The following is a 17812-nucleotide window of genomic DNA, read 5'->3' as shown; positions in this document are numbered from 1 at the left end:
CAGATGGTGTAGTCCTTCAAGAGGATTTGAATAAAATTGACAGAATAGCAAATGAATGGGGATGACAGTTTAATTCAGCTAAATGTATAGTCTAGAAATTGCATACCAAGGTATGCAAATTACAAGTAAATTACAAGGGAGGTTGCATACCGTGTTGGAAGAAGTAGGGTAGGCAAGGGATCTGGAGGATTGATAGAAACCTGAAATTCAGGGAATTTATTGCAAAGGTGGTGAAGGTGACTCAGAGAATTGCTGCAATACTGAGGAGGATACTGACCAGCAGAGATAAGGGTTGTCATTCCACTGTATACAGCCCTGATCAGACCACATCTAGACTATTTTGTTCAAATTTGGTTCCCAGGATTTGATGGAGATAAATTAACCTTGGAAGGAATGCAGAGGCAGATAACAAAGATGATATCAGTACTGTACAATGTTAGTTATGAGGATATACTGAGGGAATATGGATTGCAAAGTTTGGTAGATAGAAGAAGGTGATATGATTGAGACATTGAAACTGTTGAGAAGTAGTTACAGGGTTGACACTGAGGAGGTCTTATGTTTGGTGGAACATTGGGAAGGAGTGAGGACAAGGGGCCATACCTAGAAGTTGTGAGCAAGAGAGTGAGGAGTGGGGTTTTTTGCATGGAGGGTGGTTGAACCATGGAATGCTTTGCCTGATAGAGGGGTGATAGCATGAATGGTTAAAGGCTCACTGTGGGCCTTCCCAGAGTCAGTCTTGTGACTTCATGGAGGTCCTGAATCATCATCATCATCAGAATAATAATTAAAGCAAAGGGGCAGAAATAGGATGTATTCTGTTTGTTGTAAGCACACCAGCTTTGTACTGCTATGAGAACAGATTGACATGACACTGCTTACTAACACTAACCAAGCCATTCATATGCTTCACACAGAGCTCTGTCATGCTGAATGCCGATCTCTGGACAGTTATCCTCTTAGATGTCTCCACCACACCAGATGACAAAGAATTCCAAAAAATAAGAAATCAAAAGGTTTGCCAACCTAGTCAAAATTTTGTTAAAGCCTCCAAGACTACCCAAAAATGTAGTTAATCTCTTCTCCACTACCCTTGAAGCAGATGCCATCATTGCACTGAGGCATGGCTAAAAACTTCACCATCTCTCCCAGATATATACCAGCTAAAAATTTCATCCAAATCAAGCATGGAATCTACAACAGTGAGGCCAACAACATAAGGTTAGAGTAGCCAGCTTGCTATCACAAGCAAAACTTCCAAAGTAACCTGCTGAACACAGAATATGAAGGCTAAGAAATAAAAAATAATAAAAACAATATTCCTGAAAGATGATAAGAGCAATGCAACTGTAATTTTTAATGCTCAGATTACACTAAAAAAAATGACCTAAACTGTGGCCCTCACCAACACACACACACACACTGATCACAACCATCCGTAGAATCCTAAAAAATGTTGCATTTTGGCACCGGCAGAGGTGATCAACAAGCTAAAACTACAATTCCAAATCCCTCCCCCTTTCTCTCCCTGAATATATAGACTTCCAAAAATCCATAAAGAGGAAGTATCACTATGCCCAATTATAGATGGCATAGGCTCATCCACCTAACAAGCCATTTAGACAGTATGCTCTATCATACCACTGGCAACTCAGCTCTGTCATATCACTGGAGTACTGCTTGTGATAGATGATGAGTTGTGTCCTCTCAGAGTGAAGGATTTCTTCACGTATAAAAAACTTGCCTCATTTTAAATCCAGTATACAAGACCCTACCCTCCTCAACACTGACCTGATGGTCAGTTTTGATGTTTTTCCTCTTTATTCATGAACATTCTGTTTAAAGGCACCTTTGCTGTAATTCAAGTGGAATTTCCTCCCAATATCTCAGCTGTTTCCTCTTTCTCTCCCTCTACCACAGCATTATGAAGACATTTGAAAAGAATGCCATAAATTTTCCCCATCCCCAAACCTACTATTTGGATACATTATGTAGACGATGTGTTCGCTATTTGGCCACATGGACTGGACACTCGAAATGGTCACTAACATGACTACTCAGATTTGGCAGACAATGCTGTGTGATACCCAACACTGATGGGGGGGGGGAGTAACCTTACTCCAGTGAAGCAAATTTAAATTTGAGAGACTTTTCTTTGAATCTTCTTCAGCTCTTGTGAATCTGTGAAGCAGTATGGTTGCATCACACTATCTCTCATATGGGAAACTCTGTAGACAATCAGCCAATAGCCAAGAACATCCCAAAGACAATAGTTAGCATAGTTTTTAGGATGTTAGGCCTTCATTTACTGAAGTGTGCTTGTGTGCATGCATTGATACGAGTGTATTAAAATTTTTAGTTATTATTTATTCTATTTGTCAGTTTCCTGAAACAACATCATGTAAAATAGTTGAAGACTAGGCACTACAGATATGATTGTTCTGAGAAACATTAGTGGTGAACAGATGCTATCAGTGGCCAGTCATATTAAAAACGGAGATATAAGAAAGGAACTTTACATCGTTATCATTTGAGGATGTGTGAGGAGATCTAATCCAAGAGGTATTAACAGTGCCACACTCAAGATTTAATCTTGGGAATGGCCAAGCACTCAAGATTTAATCTTGGATGGGGGGGGGGGGGTGAGTTGAGTAGATGATTTGAGAATACACACTACATATGACCTATGACTGAGCATCTGCAGTGGTCGCCAATACATGATACCTGTGATCTCCTCTGGCCCAGCTCGGGCAAACGAAGTAGTGCTCGGTCTGCCCGAACACTACTTCATTCACCTTGTGTTCATAGTGGCCGTGATTCCCGAGAGCTATAAGGTGTTCCCACCTTATGTGACTGCTAATTCATAAGTAGTATAGAAATAAAAGACATGACGCAACATAAATAAAAAAATGAATTTTAATTAGGAAAAGATTTTTGGAAAATTTTCTAGTGTTTTTTTTCCTTTTTCTTTTTTTTGGGAGGGCCAGCGCCCCTTGCCCCCCCCCCCCTGGGTATTATCACTCAAACAGAATTAGAAAGCAAACTTTGAAAAGCAAGTGTATGATGCTGTGATTGCAGAAAAAAAAAAGACTCGAAAGAAGACCATGATCTGTGGGGAAAGGGAACTGATGACAGGAGATAACGGCAATGTAAAATTTAACAAATAGATTAATTTTGATTAAAGTTATTGATAGGAAGCTAATGTGAAATCAATCATACAGTACTAGCACATATACAGTTGTCCCCCGATTAGTCGTCATTTTTTTTTCAATACCCAAATTCGATTAGTGTGCCTATATACATCTTAAAAATAAATGTTACATATTTTAAAAATTTTCTATCTATACATTTTTATGGCTAACTGTTTTAAAAAATCATTCACCAGAATGAAATAATTTAGCTATCGTTTTAATAATTTAGCTAACATTTTACAAAGTTATTTTTAATAGCATACTACACTACTTCCATATACACTATGTATACTATGTTCCAAATTTTTACCGCTAAAATTTATGTCGTTATAATCATAGCGTTTTGATGATTGTCTCTTGCCTCCTTTGCAATGTTATATGAGTGTGTTTTCCTTACTTTTTTTATTTTAAAGTATTTTCTCAATCTTTAATCATGAGTAAAAGAATTAGTGAGCAAAAAATTGGATATGTGAAAAAGATTCGAAAAGCAATCTCATTGGAAGAAAAACTTGAAATAATAAAGAAAAATGAACAAGGCGAGTCCAGAGCAAAGATAGGACAAGAACACAAATTGGGTGAATCAAGTATAAGAGCAATTTTAAGCAAAGCTGCTGAATACAGAGAAAAGGTAAGTCTGCTTCAAGTTTATCATGCATGCAGACCACTCGAAATCAAAGTATTATAATGATTGAATTAGATAATTTCTTTCTACATGGATCGAAGATTGTAACCAAAAACGGATCCTGCTAAGCACTGATCTTATTAAATCAAAAGCATTAAGTCTATTTGCAATCTTGAAAGAAAGGGCTATCAATGATGTAAAAGAAGAATTCCGCGCTAGTGCTAGGTGGTTTGAGCGATTCAAAAAGAGAAATGGCCTACATAATGTTCGAATTACAGGGGAAGCTGCAAGTGCAGATAAAGAGATGACCGCAAATTATCCAGAGATTTTGAAGAAAATTGTGGAAGAAGGGGGGGGGGGGTATTGTGACCAACAAATATTTAATGTCGATGAAACCGGCCTTTTTTGGAAGCGAATGCCTTCCAAGACTTTTTTGGCCAAATCAGAGAAATCTCAGTCTGGTTATAAAGTTGCAAAGGATAGAATGACTCTTCTATTAGGTGGCAATGCCAAAGGTGATCTAAAGTTAAAACCCATAGTAATTTATAGGACACAAAATCCTAGGGCTCTCAAAGGCATTAATCAAGCTTTCCTCCCAGTTATTTGGAAATCTAACAAGAAAGCATGGATTACTAAATCTTTATTTGAAAGCTGGTTCACAAGTTATTTTCGTCCAACAGTTGAGAATTTTTGCAAGCGAAATAATCTTGATTTTAAAGTTCTGCTTATTTTAGACAATGCACCTGGTCACCCTACTTCTCTTGATTCATTGTTGAGAATATTAAAGTGATATTTTTACCGCTAAATACAACTTCTCTCATACAACCTATGGACCAGGGCTAATTGCAACCTTTAAGGCATACTACCTGAGAAGAACGTTTAAACAGGCAATAGAAGACATCTGGTGAGAATTCTATGACATTAGTAGAATTCTGGAAGAAATTTAATGTTAAATCTGCTATTGAAAATGTTCATCAATCTTGGAATGAAATTACTGCTAGCAATATGCGAGCCGTTTGGAAGCACATTCTTTCACATTGTGCAAAAGATTTTGGAAGCTTTTCAAACGAAATGGATAATGTTGTTGAGGAAATTGCCAACATCGGGCGTGAACTGGGTTTTGATTAGATTGACAATGATAACGTCCAAGAGTTAATTAAATCTCATTCTGAAGAATTGAGTGATTCCGACCTGCTAAATTTAGATGCACAGCGGGAAGATCCCGAAGAATATGAAGAAAATTTAACTATTGATAGTCAGCTAAAAGAGATTTCACAGAAACAATATGAAAATATTTTTTGTACAATCGAAGTTTTTAAGTAGCAATGTTTAGAGGCTGATCCTGATGAAGAGTATAATAAATTTAGTTTAATCCTTTATCCAAGTGTGAGCAAACAAAATTTGCACCTGCAAGTATCTTCAGGACTGGGGTAAGGTGGTACAACACTAGGTAACTCATTGCAAAGGTGGAGCAAGCTACCAACACTCCTGTCTCAGTATCTCCTATAATGCAAAACACATCTCCTTGCAGATATGTCTAATGTTATGCATTACGGGAAGGGTCACTACCCAGACTAGTTTCGACCTTTATTGAGGTCTCTTCAGTGGGAGCCAGGCCCAAGTTGAGATACCAGGCAGAAGCTTTAGCAGGTCATCTCTACCTATAGGAGTTGCCAAATGGTGTGCCACCCTTTTTTAATAAATTACTCTGGATTTAGAGAAAGATGTTGAAAGTTTATTTTTCAGTTGGTTAGAGTATAATAAATTTAGTTTAATCCTTTATCCAAGTGCGAGCAAACAAAGTTTGCACCTGAAAGTATCTTCCCCACTGAAGAGACCTCAATAAAGGTCGAAACTAGTCTGGGTAGTGGCCCTTCCCTTAATGCATAACATTAGACATATCCGCAAGGAGATGTGTTTTGCATTATAGGAGACACTGAGACAGGAGTGTTGGTATCTTGCTCCACCTTTGCAACGAGTTGCCCTGGTGTTGTACCACCTTACCCCAGTCCTGAAGATACTTTCAGGTGCAAACTTTGTTTGCTCACACTTGGATAAAGGATTAAACTAAATTTATTATACTCTAACCAAGTGAAAAATAAACTTTCAACACCTGATGAAGAGAGAAGCAGTAAAATTTGCAGAAGAGTAGAAGAGGCAATAGGGCCATACCATCAGTTGTATGAAAAAAAAGAAACAAAATGCCCTCAAAACTACGTTTGCTCAATTCTTTGTTAAGAAGCAGAATAATAAAATTTATATTCTGAATATGTTTTATTGTCTTTCAGCTTCATGGTTTTCCTTTAACTAGGCCCTGAGACATACCTTAATTCTTTTATAAAAAAATTAAGGTTCAAAAAAAGAAATTTGAGGAACGAATTCTACTTTTTCCCATAGGTTATTATATTTGATTTGTATGTTTTCAATTAATGCGCCTGTTTTAAAGAACACATTAGGCACACTAATCGAGGGATTGCTGTATAAATATAGAAAATTGTTGTTAAAAGGTGTTTTTTTGCATCATGGGCTGGAAAGAAAAAGTTCTGTGTTTGATTTTTTATGGAATAGGGTTTCTGAGTTATCTAATTCTTAGTCCACATAGACATGGCATTAATACTAATGTGCTCTAGGTTTTATGACCTTTCACAGATGGAACTAACAAAAAAAAATATGATAAGGTGGATTTAACCTTATGCTATTTTTTTATATGAAGGCAGGCAGGCTACTTGGCTTTTGTGCTTAACAAGCTGGTGTGTGTATGGTGTGTGTGTGGGGGGGGGGTAATGAGGCAGAACAAGATAACATATCACCTGCAGTTAGAAATAACTGCAGATGAAATTTATCCTACTAAATAATGTTTGTATGTATATTTTGCCTTGTGTGTTGTTAATGTGCAGTGTGGCATATATATATATATATATATATATATAATATTGATTAACATCGTTTTAAAATAAAACATTATTGTGCTGTATTAAAGCTGGAATCTCTGTTCTAGGCTGTTTATACGAAATACAGCATCAAAAACTGTTGGCCAAAAATGCACAGGGCAGATGTGTCCTATTCCTAAAAAAAGTGGTAAGCCATGTAGGGGCAAACTTTGTGATACCATTCTAGATTGGGAGGATGAATTACCTCTACATGATTTACAGTTAGCAGAATTAAATTCAAGGTGAGTCAGACATGAAGTTAGTTTATATATATATATATATATATATATCTGTCTGTGTTTCTGTGTGTAGTTCTTTGCTAATAATCATTATTATTCTTTGCTAATATAATATAATATAATATAATATAATAATATAATAGTTCTTTGCTAATAATCATTATTATTAGCTTTGCTAATAATAATGATTATTAGCATTATTCATCATCATCATCATCATACGTATCAAGGATTTAGGCCTAGTGTGGCTTGTTCCGGCCTTAGAAGTCATCGTTGAATCGTTTTAGAGGACGTCCTGGTTTTCTTTTTCCTAATGGCTTGTACTTTAAGGCTTGTTTTTGTAATCTTTCTCTTTTCATTCTTTGAACGTGTTCCATCCATCTATGTTTATATTTTTTAATTTTTTCAATTACTGGTTCTTGGTTTAATTCTTTCATAATATCTTCGTTTCTTTTGTGATCAAATAGGGTACACTTTGCAGTTTTTCTCATAAACTTCATTTCTGCTGTTGTTAATCTTTGTTTGTCTTTTTGTTTTATTGTCCAGATTTCGCTTCCATACATTAAGACTGGTAGGGCTAATGTATTGTATACTTTTAGCCTGGTTTGTTTTTGAACTAGGTTTGGTTTAAATATAGAGTTAATTACTCCTGTTATTTTTAAATATTTTGCAATTTTTATGTTTATATCTTTTTCATTTTCATAAGTGATCATACAGCCTAGGTAGTTAAATGAATTCACCTGTTCTAAGATCTTGTTATCTAATACTATTTTAGTTCTTGCTGGATCTTGTCCTATATATGTCCTATATCTTGTCCTTGGCCCATAGTTTTTGATTTTTCCGTTGATATTATCATACCATAATCTTTGGATATCTCATTTAGATTTAAAATAGCTTTCTGTAAGTTATCTTCAGAATTTGTAATTATTATTTGGTCGTCTGCAAAGAGGATTAAACACATGAGAGTGTTTAAGTTAACTGTAGGTGAAAGTTTAATTCCTTGATGTAAATTTTTACTCCATTTTATTATTATTTCATTTAAGTAGATATTAAAAAAGAGTTGCCGAGAGGGGACATCCCTGTTGGACCCCTTGGTTTATCTCTCTTGTATATGATAGCTTATGATTTAATCTTATTTGTATTTGATTATTTTCATATATACTTGTGACAGCTTTTAGGATATTATTTGGTATTTGTCTTTCTTTTAATATGTTAAATAATGTTTCTTTTAACTTTCAAATGCTTTTTTAAAGTCAATAAATGCAATATGTGTTTCTAAATTATATTCTCTTCTTTTCTCTATTATTAATTTTAGGCAGAAGGTTGGGTCTATACATGATCGTCCTTTTCTAAATCCATTTTGTACCTGTAGAATAAAGTTTTCGGAATATTTCATTAGTTTGTTATTTAAGATTCTGCTGTATATTTTGTAACATGAATTTAGTATACTGATACCTCTATGGTTTTTAGGGTCATCTCTATTACCTTTCTTAAAGATAGGAATCACAATTGCTTTTTCCCATTCTATTGGGGGGATACGTTGAGTAAATTTTATTTAAAAATAATAAGAGTCTTCCTTTGAATCTTGTTCCTGCGTATTTATATAGTTCTGAACCTAGCTTATCTTCTCCAGGTGATTTTCCGTTTCTTGTTTCTTTCAGGCTGATTTCTAATTCTTCTTCAGTTATTTCCTTTTCATTTTCGTTAATTGTTTGCGAGTTGTCTTTTTTAAAATATTTGTCTGTCCACAGTTCTGTGTAGTAATTTAGAATTTCTTCTAATTTCAATTCAGTGTTTAATTTTATGTTTTCTTCGGTATCTGCATTTAGGTGTTTCAAAATCTTATATACATTGGGTCTTATTTTATATAAATCATGTTCTAAATTAGAAACAAATTTATTCCATGATTCTCTATTTCTTTTTCTGACTTCTCTTTTAGCTATGGCTCTTATTCTTTTATATTCTATTTCATCTTCTAATCTTTTACTGCTTAACCATTTGTGATAGGCTTCTTTTTTCTTTTTGATTATTTCTTTGATTGTATCATCCCAGATCTTCAGTTTTTTACTTTTATTGAATTTTTTGGTCTTTCCTAAGCTTTCATTTGCTGCTGCATTTAATATCATTTTTATATTAAGCCATTCTATTTCTATTTCTTCATTTTGTTTTATTTTATCTAGATACTGGTTAATTCTTTGTTCATATAGCCATTGTACATTTGTGTCATTCAATAGTCTAGTTTTATAAACAAATGTTTCAATTTTTCTTTCTGTTCTTGTTACTTGTAGCCATTTAGGTGGTAATCTTAATTTTATTTTAACAAGGAAGTGGTCACTGCTTATTTCATATCCTCTGTGAACTCTAACATCTAGTGAAAATTTTGATGTTTGTATTATTAATAATTATCTAAATTATTAATAATTTAGCTATATTAATTATTAATAGATTATTAATAGTTTAGCTTATTATTAATAGATTAAATTATTAATAGATTAGCATTATTAATAATCTAAATATTAAGAAGGTGGCAAGATATGCTGGAGGTTGTTGAAGAAGATCAGGAAAGAGTGCAGCAAAAGGAATTAGAGATGATAAAGGTGACATGGAAACTGGAGAAAAAGATATCCTTGAAGTATGGAGTAATTACTTCGAAAAATTGCTAAATGAAACAAGCAGTGATAGCACAGTGGTAAAAAACATTGACCAGGCATACAGTCAGGAATACATATCCATACTTGAGGTAGAAAAAGCCATCAAAGGCTTGAAATGTGGAAAGGCAGCAGGAACAGATGATATTTCACTAGAAATGTTCAAGTATGGAGGTATAAAAGTCTTACAGTGGCTGCATTGCATAGTTCAGAAAGCCTGGACAGAGGGACGAATTCCCGATGATTGGAATAGAGCTCTCATAGTACCCATATATAAAAAGGGAAATAAAATGGAATGTGAGAATTACAGAGTATTTCTCTACTGAGTGTTCCTAGTAAGATCTATGCCAGTATACTTGAGAAATGGTTGAGAAGGATTGTGGAAGAGAAGCTTAGTGAAGAACAAGCTGCATTCAGGCCAAATAGAGGCTGTGAGGATCAGATTTTCACTTTACGACAAATTGTTGAGAAATCATGGGTATAAAACAGAGATCTGTATTTAACTTTGTAGATCTGCAAAACACATATGACAAGGTGCCAAGAGAGAAGCTATTCAAAATGCTACAGTTGTATGGTGTCAGTGGTATATCAAGCAATACTTAGTCTTTATTTGAGTTGTAAGTCCGACTTAGAATTGAAGGAAGAACAGGAAGATGGTTTAATGTTAAATCTGGTATCAGACAAGGATGTACATTATCTCCTCTGTTATTCATTTTCTATATGGATCACATTATGAAGGAAAGTGGTATTAAACCTGATATCAAAATTGGAGATGTTAATGTCAGTTCTTTGCTTTATGCAGATGATGTTATACTTCTAAATAAATCTGCTATAAATCTGCAAGATTCCCTGAATAAATTGAATAACTGTTGTAATAGATGTGGTATGATGGTCAGCAATAACAAGACAAAGACAATGAAAATAGGCAGAAGCACTGAAAATATCAGCTGCATTGTGAATAAAGAACCTATTGAGCAAGTAAAACATTTAAGCTACTTAGGTACAATTTTTAGTGAAGATGGCAAATTAAATATGGAAATAGACAACAGAATCAACAAAGCTGGTGTGGTAGGAAGTCAACTAAATAAAAGTATATGGAATAAGAGAGAAATTAGTCAAAACACTAAATTAGCTTTTCTAAATCACTTAGGGAATTGAACAACGTAGGTCCGAATATAAATTAAATTATACTTTAATAAATATCTCCGATATTTCGGCACCGTCACATTGCCATTTTCAAAAGGAACTTACAAAAAAGGCACATGCAAGCAGGCACTACACACTAACTGAGAATGAAGATATGAAGCTATCATTCTCCTAGAAGTCCTGATGGTGCTCTCTAGTGGGCTAAGGTGTTCTTGGCCATTGGGCTGAAGGTCTGCTGATGTATGCCTCCCAAATTTGGGGCAGTCGCATACAACCAAATTTGTTGAGGTTTGGGGAGTTTCTTAGGGCTGAGGCTGATTCCATAAATAGTCTTTCGAATTTGTATTTGCTACGGTGTATTACTGTAGCTTTCTTCCACTGTATTCTGTGGCGTGTATCCAGAGCATGGTCTGCAAGACCAGAATGGCTGTACTTGTGAAACTGGATGTAGTCCTTGTGTTCAGAAATTCTGATATTCGCTGTCCTGCCTGTTCGGCCAAAGTACGACAGTTTACAACTGTATGCCTCCCAAATTTGGGAGGCATACATCAGCAGACCTTCAGCCCAACGGCCAAGAACACCTTAGCTCGCTAGAGGGCACCATCAGGACGTCTAGGAGATAGCTTCATATCTTCATTCTCAGTTAATGTGTAGTGCCTGCGTGCACGTGCCTTTTTTGTAAGTTCCTTTTGAAAATGGCAACGTGATGTTGCCGAAATATCGGAGATATTTATTAAAGTATAATTTAATTTATATTCGGATCTACGTTGTTCAATTCCCTAAGTGATTTAGAAATGCATAACCAACGTATAAGCCTCTTTACGAGAATCAACATCATCCACGGAGATACTATCGCACGGAAGGCCCGCCAGTATGGTAAAATGAAGTTGAAGCTGTCTAGACAATTAAATCGTCTAACTTTCCTGAAATGCTGCCGGGATAATAAAGTAATCCCGAACTGTGTAAAATTCAAGCACCGTTTTGTCTCGCAAAAAGCTCTCCGTATATATAACTGCGCTAGCTACGCGTTGCTTCGCGAATAAATTACTGCCACGCGGTTTCTCTTAGCGGAAATTAACGAAGCTATTCGTGCTTTCGAAGATGAAGTTTCGGGCACTTTAAATCACGAACTGTGGTCTGTTTTACATGACATCTCGTGTACTGCTGCTGACAAAGAATTTGAAACAATACAAGGCCGACAGATGAAAAAATTCGAAAAATTACAAAATAATTCTACCATCAATCAAAAACTTGCTACCAACACCGTAATCAACCTTTCTTCAGTCACCCTGAAGCCTGAAGCACTCAACGCGCTTACACGTGGCCACAACTTCGCCATTGCTCCCAGAAAAATACCCAGTGAGGATATTATGATCCACATTGAAAGGGGAATTTGCCACCTTCCACATCAAATCGCCAATAGTGTAAGACTGGATGTAGCCTGTGTCCTTTCCAAAGCAAGCCACCAAAAACCAACATATCCAACAAGGAATTTAAAGCTCTACAGGAAATGAAGAATTAGTTATCACCAAAGCGGATAAGGGAAATGCAACTGTAGTACTTAACCAAAAGGACTACAAAGGTAAGCTTAATGCTCTTCTATTAGATCGGGCTACTTAACTCCCTATCGAATATAATCCAACCAACTTATAAATAAGAAAACTTCACAGGCTTCTTAAGAAAGTTACTTCTTGGCCTGTAGAAGTTACCAACAGATTAAAGCCGTTTAACTCTAGACCCCCCCCCGTATTTACGGACTCCCAAAAATACATAAAGAAAATGTGCCATTACTTCCCATAGTGGATGGCATTGATTCCCCCACATACAAATTAGCTAAACATTTGGCCAAAGAGCTCGCACACTATACTGGCAACACACCATCACACATAAAAAACTCAGCCCACTTCAAAGCCAGCATAGAAAACCTTACACTCCAACATACTGACATAATGGTCAGCTTTGACGTCTCCTCCTTATTCACAAATGTCCCACTCAAGGAAACTTTAGAGCTAATCCAAGCTAAATTTTCTCCTGATATCTCAGCCCTATTTCAGTTCACAAAGAACTCAGGCTATTTCGTTTGGCAGGGAAAATTCTACAAACAAATAGAGGGGACAGCCATGGGTTCACCGCTCTCCCCACCCCTGGCCAATTTCTTTATGGAGACCTTTGAAGAAAAAGCCTTAGCCTCTGCCCCACAAAAACCAACCATATGGCTCCGCTACGTTGATGATGTGTTTGCTATTTGGCCACATGGCTCTGAAACACTCCTCTCCTTCCTTACACACTTAAACAACCAACACTCCAGAATCAAGTTCACTCTGGAAAAAGAGGAAAACAACAGCCTCCCTTTCCTAGACACATTAGTCACCCACCAGCCTGATGGAACCTTGGTTTTCTCAGTTTATAGAAAACCCATCCATACAGGCAGATACATTCACCAACAATCCCCCCCCTCACAACAATATGGAGTGGTGAAAACACTATACAACAGGGCTAAACTAATCTGTTCTAACGACATGGCCCTAAACGCTGAACTAAATCACGTCCTCAACACTTTCTCAGCCAATGGCTCCCCCCCCCCCCCAAATATTAAAACCTACAAACCACAGGCCCCTCCACAACAAAGATTACTCTAAATCCATCACCATTCCCTACATCCGAGGCACCTCGGAAAAAATTACCAAAATTTTAAAAAAACATGAGCTCACCTCCTGTTACAGGCCTTAGAGAAAATTGGCATCCCTTATCCGCTCCACCAAAGACCAACCACTTCCCCTAGACCTAACTGGTGTATACCAGGTCCCTTGCAGTTGTAAACTGTCATACTTTGGCCAAACAGGCAGGACAGCGAATATCAGAATTTCTGAACCCAAGGACCTACATCCGGTTTCACAAGTACAGCCATTCTGGTCTTGCAGACAATGCTTTGGATACACGCCACAAAATACAGTGGAAGAAAGCTACAGTAATACACCGTAGCAAATACAAATTCGAAATTCTATTTATGGAATCAGCCTCAGCCCTAAGAAACTCCCCAAACCTCAACAAATTTGGTTGTATGTGACTGCCCCAAATTTGGGAGGCATACATCAGCAGACCTTCAGCCCAATGGCCAAGAACACCTTAGCCGTCTAGAGGACACCATCAGGACTACTAGGAGAACGATAGCTTCATATCTTCATTCTCAGTTACTGTGTAGTGCCTGCGTGCACGTGCCTTTTTTGTAAGTTCCTTTTGAAAATGGCAACGTGACGTTGCTGAAATATCGGAGATATTTATCATCATCATCATCATCAAATTCCTGCCATGTACCCTCAAGGGGTGTACAGGATATGATAGTACTACATGAAAAAATTACATCATTATTAATTTCCTATCTACAATTTTCCTCCAAATCAGTCTGTTACTTGTCAAGACTCCAACATTATCAGATCTTATATTTCTATCGTCTAAAGCACTTTGTACAGTATCAATCCACCTATATCTTGGTCTTCCTCTAGGTCGTTTTGCTGCCAACCTGGCAGAGAACACTTGTTTTGCTAAAGTTTTATTAAAGTATAATTTAATTTATATTCGGATCTACGTTGTTCAATTCCCTAACTGATTTAGAAATGCATAACCAACGTATAAGCCTGTCTACGAGAACTAAATTAGCTGTATACAAGAGAGTGTTCAAACCAATTTTAACTTATGGATCTGAGAGCTGGGTTAGAAATAAAACACTTGACCAAAGACTACAGACTATAGATATGAGAGTCCTGAGAAAGATTAGATGCATGAACCGTTGGCATCAATGCCAATATCATATTAAAAACAAGGATATTAGGAAAGAACTTGACATTGTTAGCATCCAGGAATGTGTTAGCAGAGCTAATCTGTGGTATGGTCATTTAAACAGAATGGAAAAGGAAAGATTAGCAAAACAAGTGTTTTCTGCCAGGTTGACAAGAAAAAGATCCAGAGGAAGACCAAAATATAGGTGGATTGATATGGTAAAAAGTGCCTTAGAAGATAGAAATGTAAGAGCTCATAATGTTGGAGTCTTGACAGGTAACAGATTGATTTGGAGGAAAATTGTAGATAAGAAGTTAGTAATGATGTAAGTTTTTCATGTAGTGCTATCATATCCTGTACACCCCTTGAGGATACATGTCAGAAATTTGATGATGATGATAATAATTATTCTACACTCACTACACCAACATTTGTGGCAAATACAAACTTAAATAATGTGCAGCATCACTTGCAAACATCCAGACCTAACCTCATATACAGAAAACCTCCCTTAACGCGATTAATTCATTTTCACTATATAATTTAAGGAAATTACAACGTACTAAGACATACATTAAAATAAATTTTAACATATTTCAATATTTTGGCAACATCACGTTGCCATTTTCAAGAACTTGAGTACAAGACACATGCACGCAGGCACAACAAAACAGTGAGGAAGAAGTAGGAAGCTATTGTTTCTCCTAAAGTCCTGATTGTGCCCTCTAGCGGGCAATGTTGGTATTCTTGGGCAATTGGGCTGAAGGTCTTCTGATGTAGGTTTCCCAAATTTGAGGAAGTCTCATGCAGCCAAATTTGTTGAGGTTTAGATTGTTTCTTAGGGCTGAAGCTGATTCCATGAAAAGCCTTTCATATCTGTATTTGCTTACGGTGTATTATCCTGGCTTTCTTCCACCGTATTCTATGGCAGGTATCCAGCGCATGGTCAGCAAGACCAGAGAGGCTGTATTGGTGAAAACGGATGTAGTCCTTGTGTTCTGAAATTCTGATATTTGCTGTCCTGCCTGTTTGGCCAATGTAGGACAGCTTACAGCTGCAAGGGACCTGGTATACACCAGGTAGATCTAGGGGGGGGGGTTGGTCTTTAGTAGAACGGATAAGGGATGCCAATTTTTTTGTATGGTCTGTAACAAGAAGTTATGTTTTTTTAAGATTTTTTGTGATTTTTTCCGAGGTGCCTCGGATGTAGGGTATGGTGATGGATTTAGAGTAATCCTTGTTGTGAGGGGAGAGGAGGTTGTGGTTTACTGGTTTCAATATTTTTTGGATTTTTTGGGGAGCTAGCCATTTGCTGAGAAAGTGTTGAAATGTGGTTTAGTTCTGTGGTTAGGGCATTGTCATTCGAGCAGATAAGTTTAGCCCTGTTGTGTAGTGTGTTAATGACTCCATATTGTTGTGAGGAGGGGTGGTGGGATTGTTAGTGAATGTATCTGCCTGTATGGGTGGGTTTTCTATATACTGAGAAAAACAAGGTTCCATCAGGCTGGCGGGTGATTAGTGTGTCTAAGAAAGGAATGCAGTTGTTTTTTTCCTCTTCCAGGGTGAGTTTGATTCTGGGGTGTTGGTTGTTTAAGTGTGTTAAGGAGGAGAGGAGTGCATCAGAGCCATGTGGCCAAATAGCGAATACATCATCTACATAGCGAAGCCAAACGGTTGGTTTTTGTGGGGCAGAGTTTAAGGAGTCGGCCAAGGGTGGGGAGAGTGGAGAACCCATGGCTGCCCCCTCTATTTGATTGTCGAATTTTCCTTGCGAAACAAAATAGCCTGAGTTCATTGTGAACTGAAATAGGGCTGTGATATCGGGAGGAAATTTAGCTTGGATTAGCTCTAAGGATTCTTTGAGTGGGACATTTGTGAATAAGGAGGAGACATCAAAACTGACCATTATGTCAGTGTGTTTGAGTGTAAGGTTTTCTGTGTTGGCTTTGAAGTGGGCTGAGTTTTTTATATATAAAGGTGTGTTGCCAGTATAGTGTGAGAGAGCTTTGGCCAAATGTTTAGCTAGTTTGTATGTGGGGGAATCAATTCCATCCACTATGGGACGTAATGGCACATTTTCCTTCTAAATTTTTGGGAGTCCATAAATAGGGGGGGGGAGGGGTATGGAGTTATATGGTTTTAATTTGTTAGTGATTTCTGCAAGCCAAGAAGTGACCTTCTTAAGGAGCCTGTGGAGTTTCTAATTTGTGAGTTGGTGGGACTGTACTCGATAGGGAGGTAAGTGGTCCGATCTAACAATAGCGATTTCAGCTTACCTGTGTAATCTTTTTGGTTAAGCAATACTGTGGCATTCTCTTTGTCAGCTTTGGTGATTATTATTTTCTTGTTTTTCTTTAATTCTAATAGAGATTTAATTTCTTTACTGGGCATGTTGGTTTTAGGTGGTTTGGCTTTGGTCAGAACACAAGCTACATCCAGTCTAATATCGTTGGCGACGTGGCTTGGAAGGTGTCGAATCCGTGTTCAATTCGTATCATGATATCCTCAGCAGGTATTCTTCTGGGCGCAATGGCGAAGTTGTGGCCACGTGCACGGGTGTTGAGTGCTTCAGGTTTCACACTAAGTGACGACAGGTTAATTAACTACCGTTTCAGTAGGAAGTTGCGGTTTCGAGATCGCGTCCTTTTTTAAATTTTCAAATTTTTTGATGTGTCGATTTTGTACTTTTTTAAATTTTTTCTCCACTGCAGTGCACGAGATGTCGTATAAAATCGACCAAATTTCATGGCTTAAGGTGCTTGAAAGGTCATCTTTGAGTGCCTGTATAGCTGAGTTAGCTTCACTCAGGAAATGGCGAGTGGCAGCAATTTGTTCTCTGAGTAAGGCTTGGCTGGCACGGTTATAAATACGAAGTGTCTTTTGCGAAGAGAAACGGTGCTTGAATTTCACACAGTTAGGGATTACCTGGTTATCCCGGCAGTGCTTCAGGAAGGCGAGACAATTCAGTTGTCTTGATAGCTTCAACTTCAATTTACCGTAATGGCATGCTTTACGTGCGATAACATCTCCATGGATAATCGTAATTCTCGTGGAAAGGCTTAGACGTTGGTTATGCATTTTCACTATATAATTTAAGGAAATTACAACGTACTAAGATATACATTAAAATAAATTTTAATATGTTTCAATATTTCGGCAACGTCACATTGCCATTTTCAGCCCAATTGCCCAAGAATACCAACATTGCCCGCTAGAGGGCACTATCAGGACCTTAGAAGAAATAATAGCTTCCTACTTC

At 37.1% G+C, this 17812-nt stretch overlaps 1 protein-coding gene across 3 annotated transcripts in view; it reads left to right on the top strand.

The window, feature by feature from the left end:
* Sirt6 (sirtuin 6) overlaps positions 1 to 17812 on the top strand; it is a 130657-nt gene that overhangs the window by 65414 nt on the left and 47431 nt on the right. For all 3 annotated transcript variants that reach the window (XR_016549172.1, XR_016549173.1, XM_090401738.1), the window contains exon 4: positions 6812 to 6985. Coding sequence is in view for 1 of the 3 variants with exons in the window: in XM_090401738.1 (XP_090257864.1) it covers positions 6812 to 6985 (174 nt within the window). In the remaining 2 variants the exon portion in view is untranslated. The remainder of the gene's footprint in view (positions 1 to 6811; positions 6986 to 17812) is intronic.

Source organism: Typopeltis vanoorti, chromosome 12 (assembly GCF_054136105.1).
Source record: "Typopeltis vanoorti isolate ZY-2024b chromosome 12, IOZ_Tvanoo_1.0, whole genome shotgun sequence".
Classification (NCBI taxonomy): Eukaryota; Metazoa; Arthropoda; class Arachnida; order Uropygi; family Thelyphonidae; genus Typopeltis; species Typopeltis vanoorti.
Note: the sequence above shows the minus strand (reverse complement) of the source record. Positions and strands in the feature narration are given on the sequence as shown.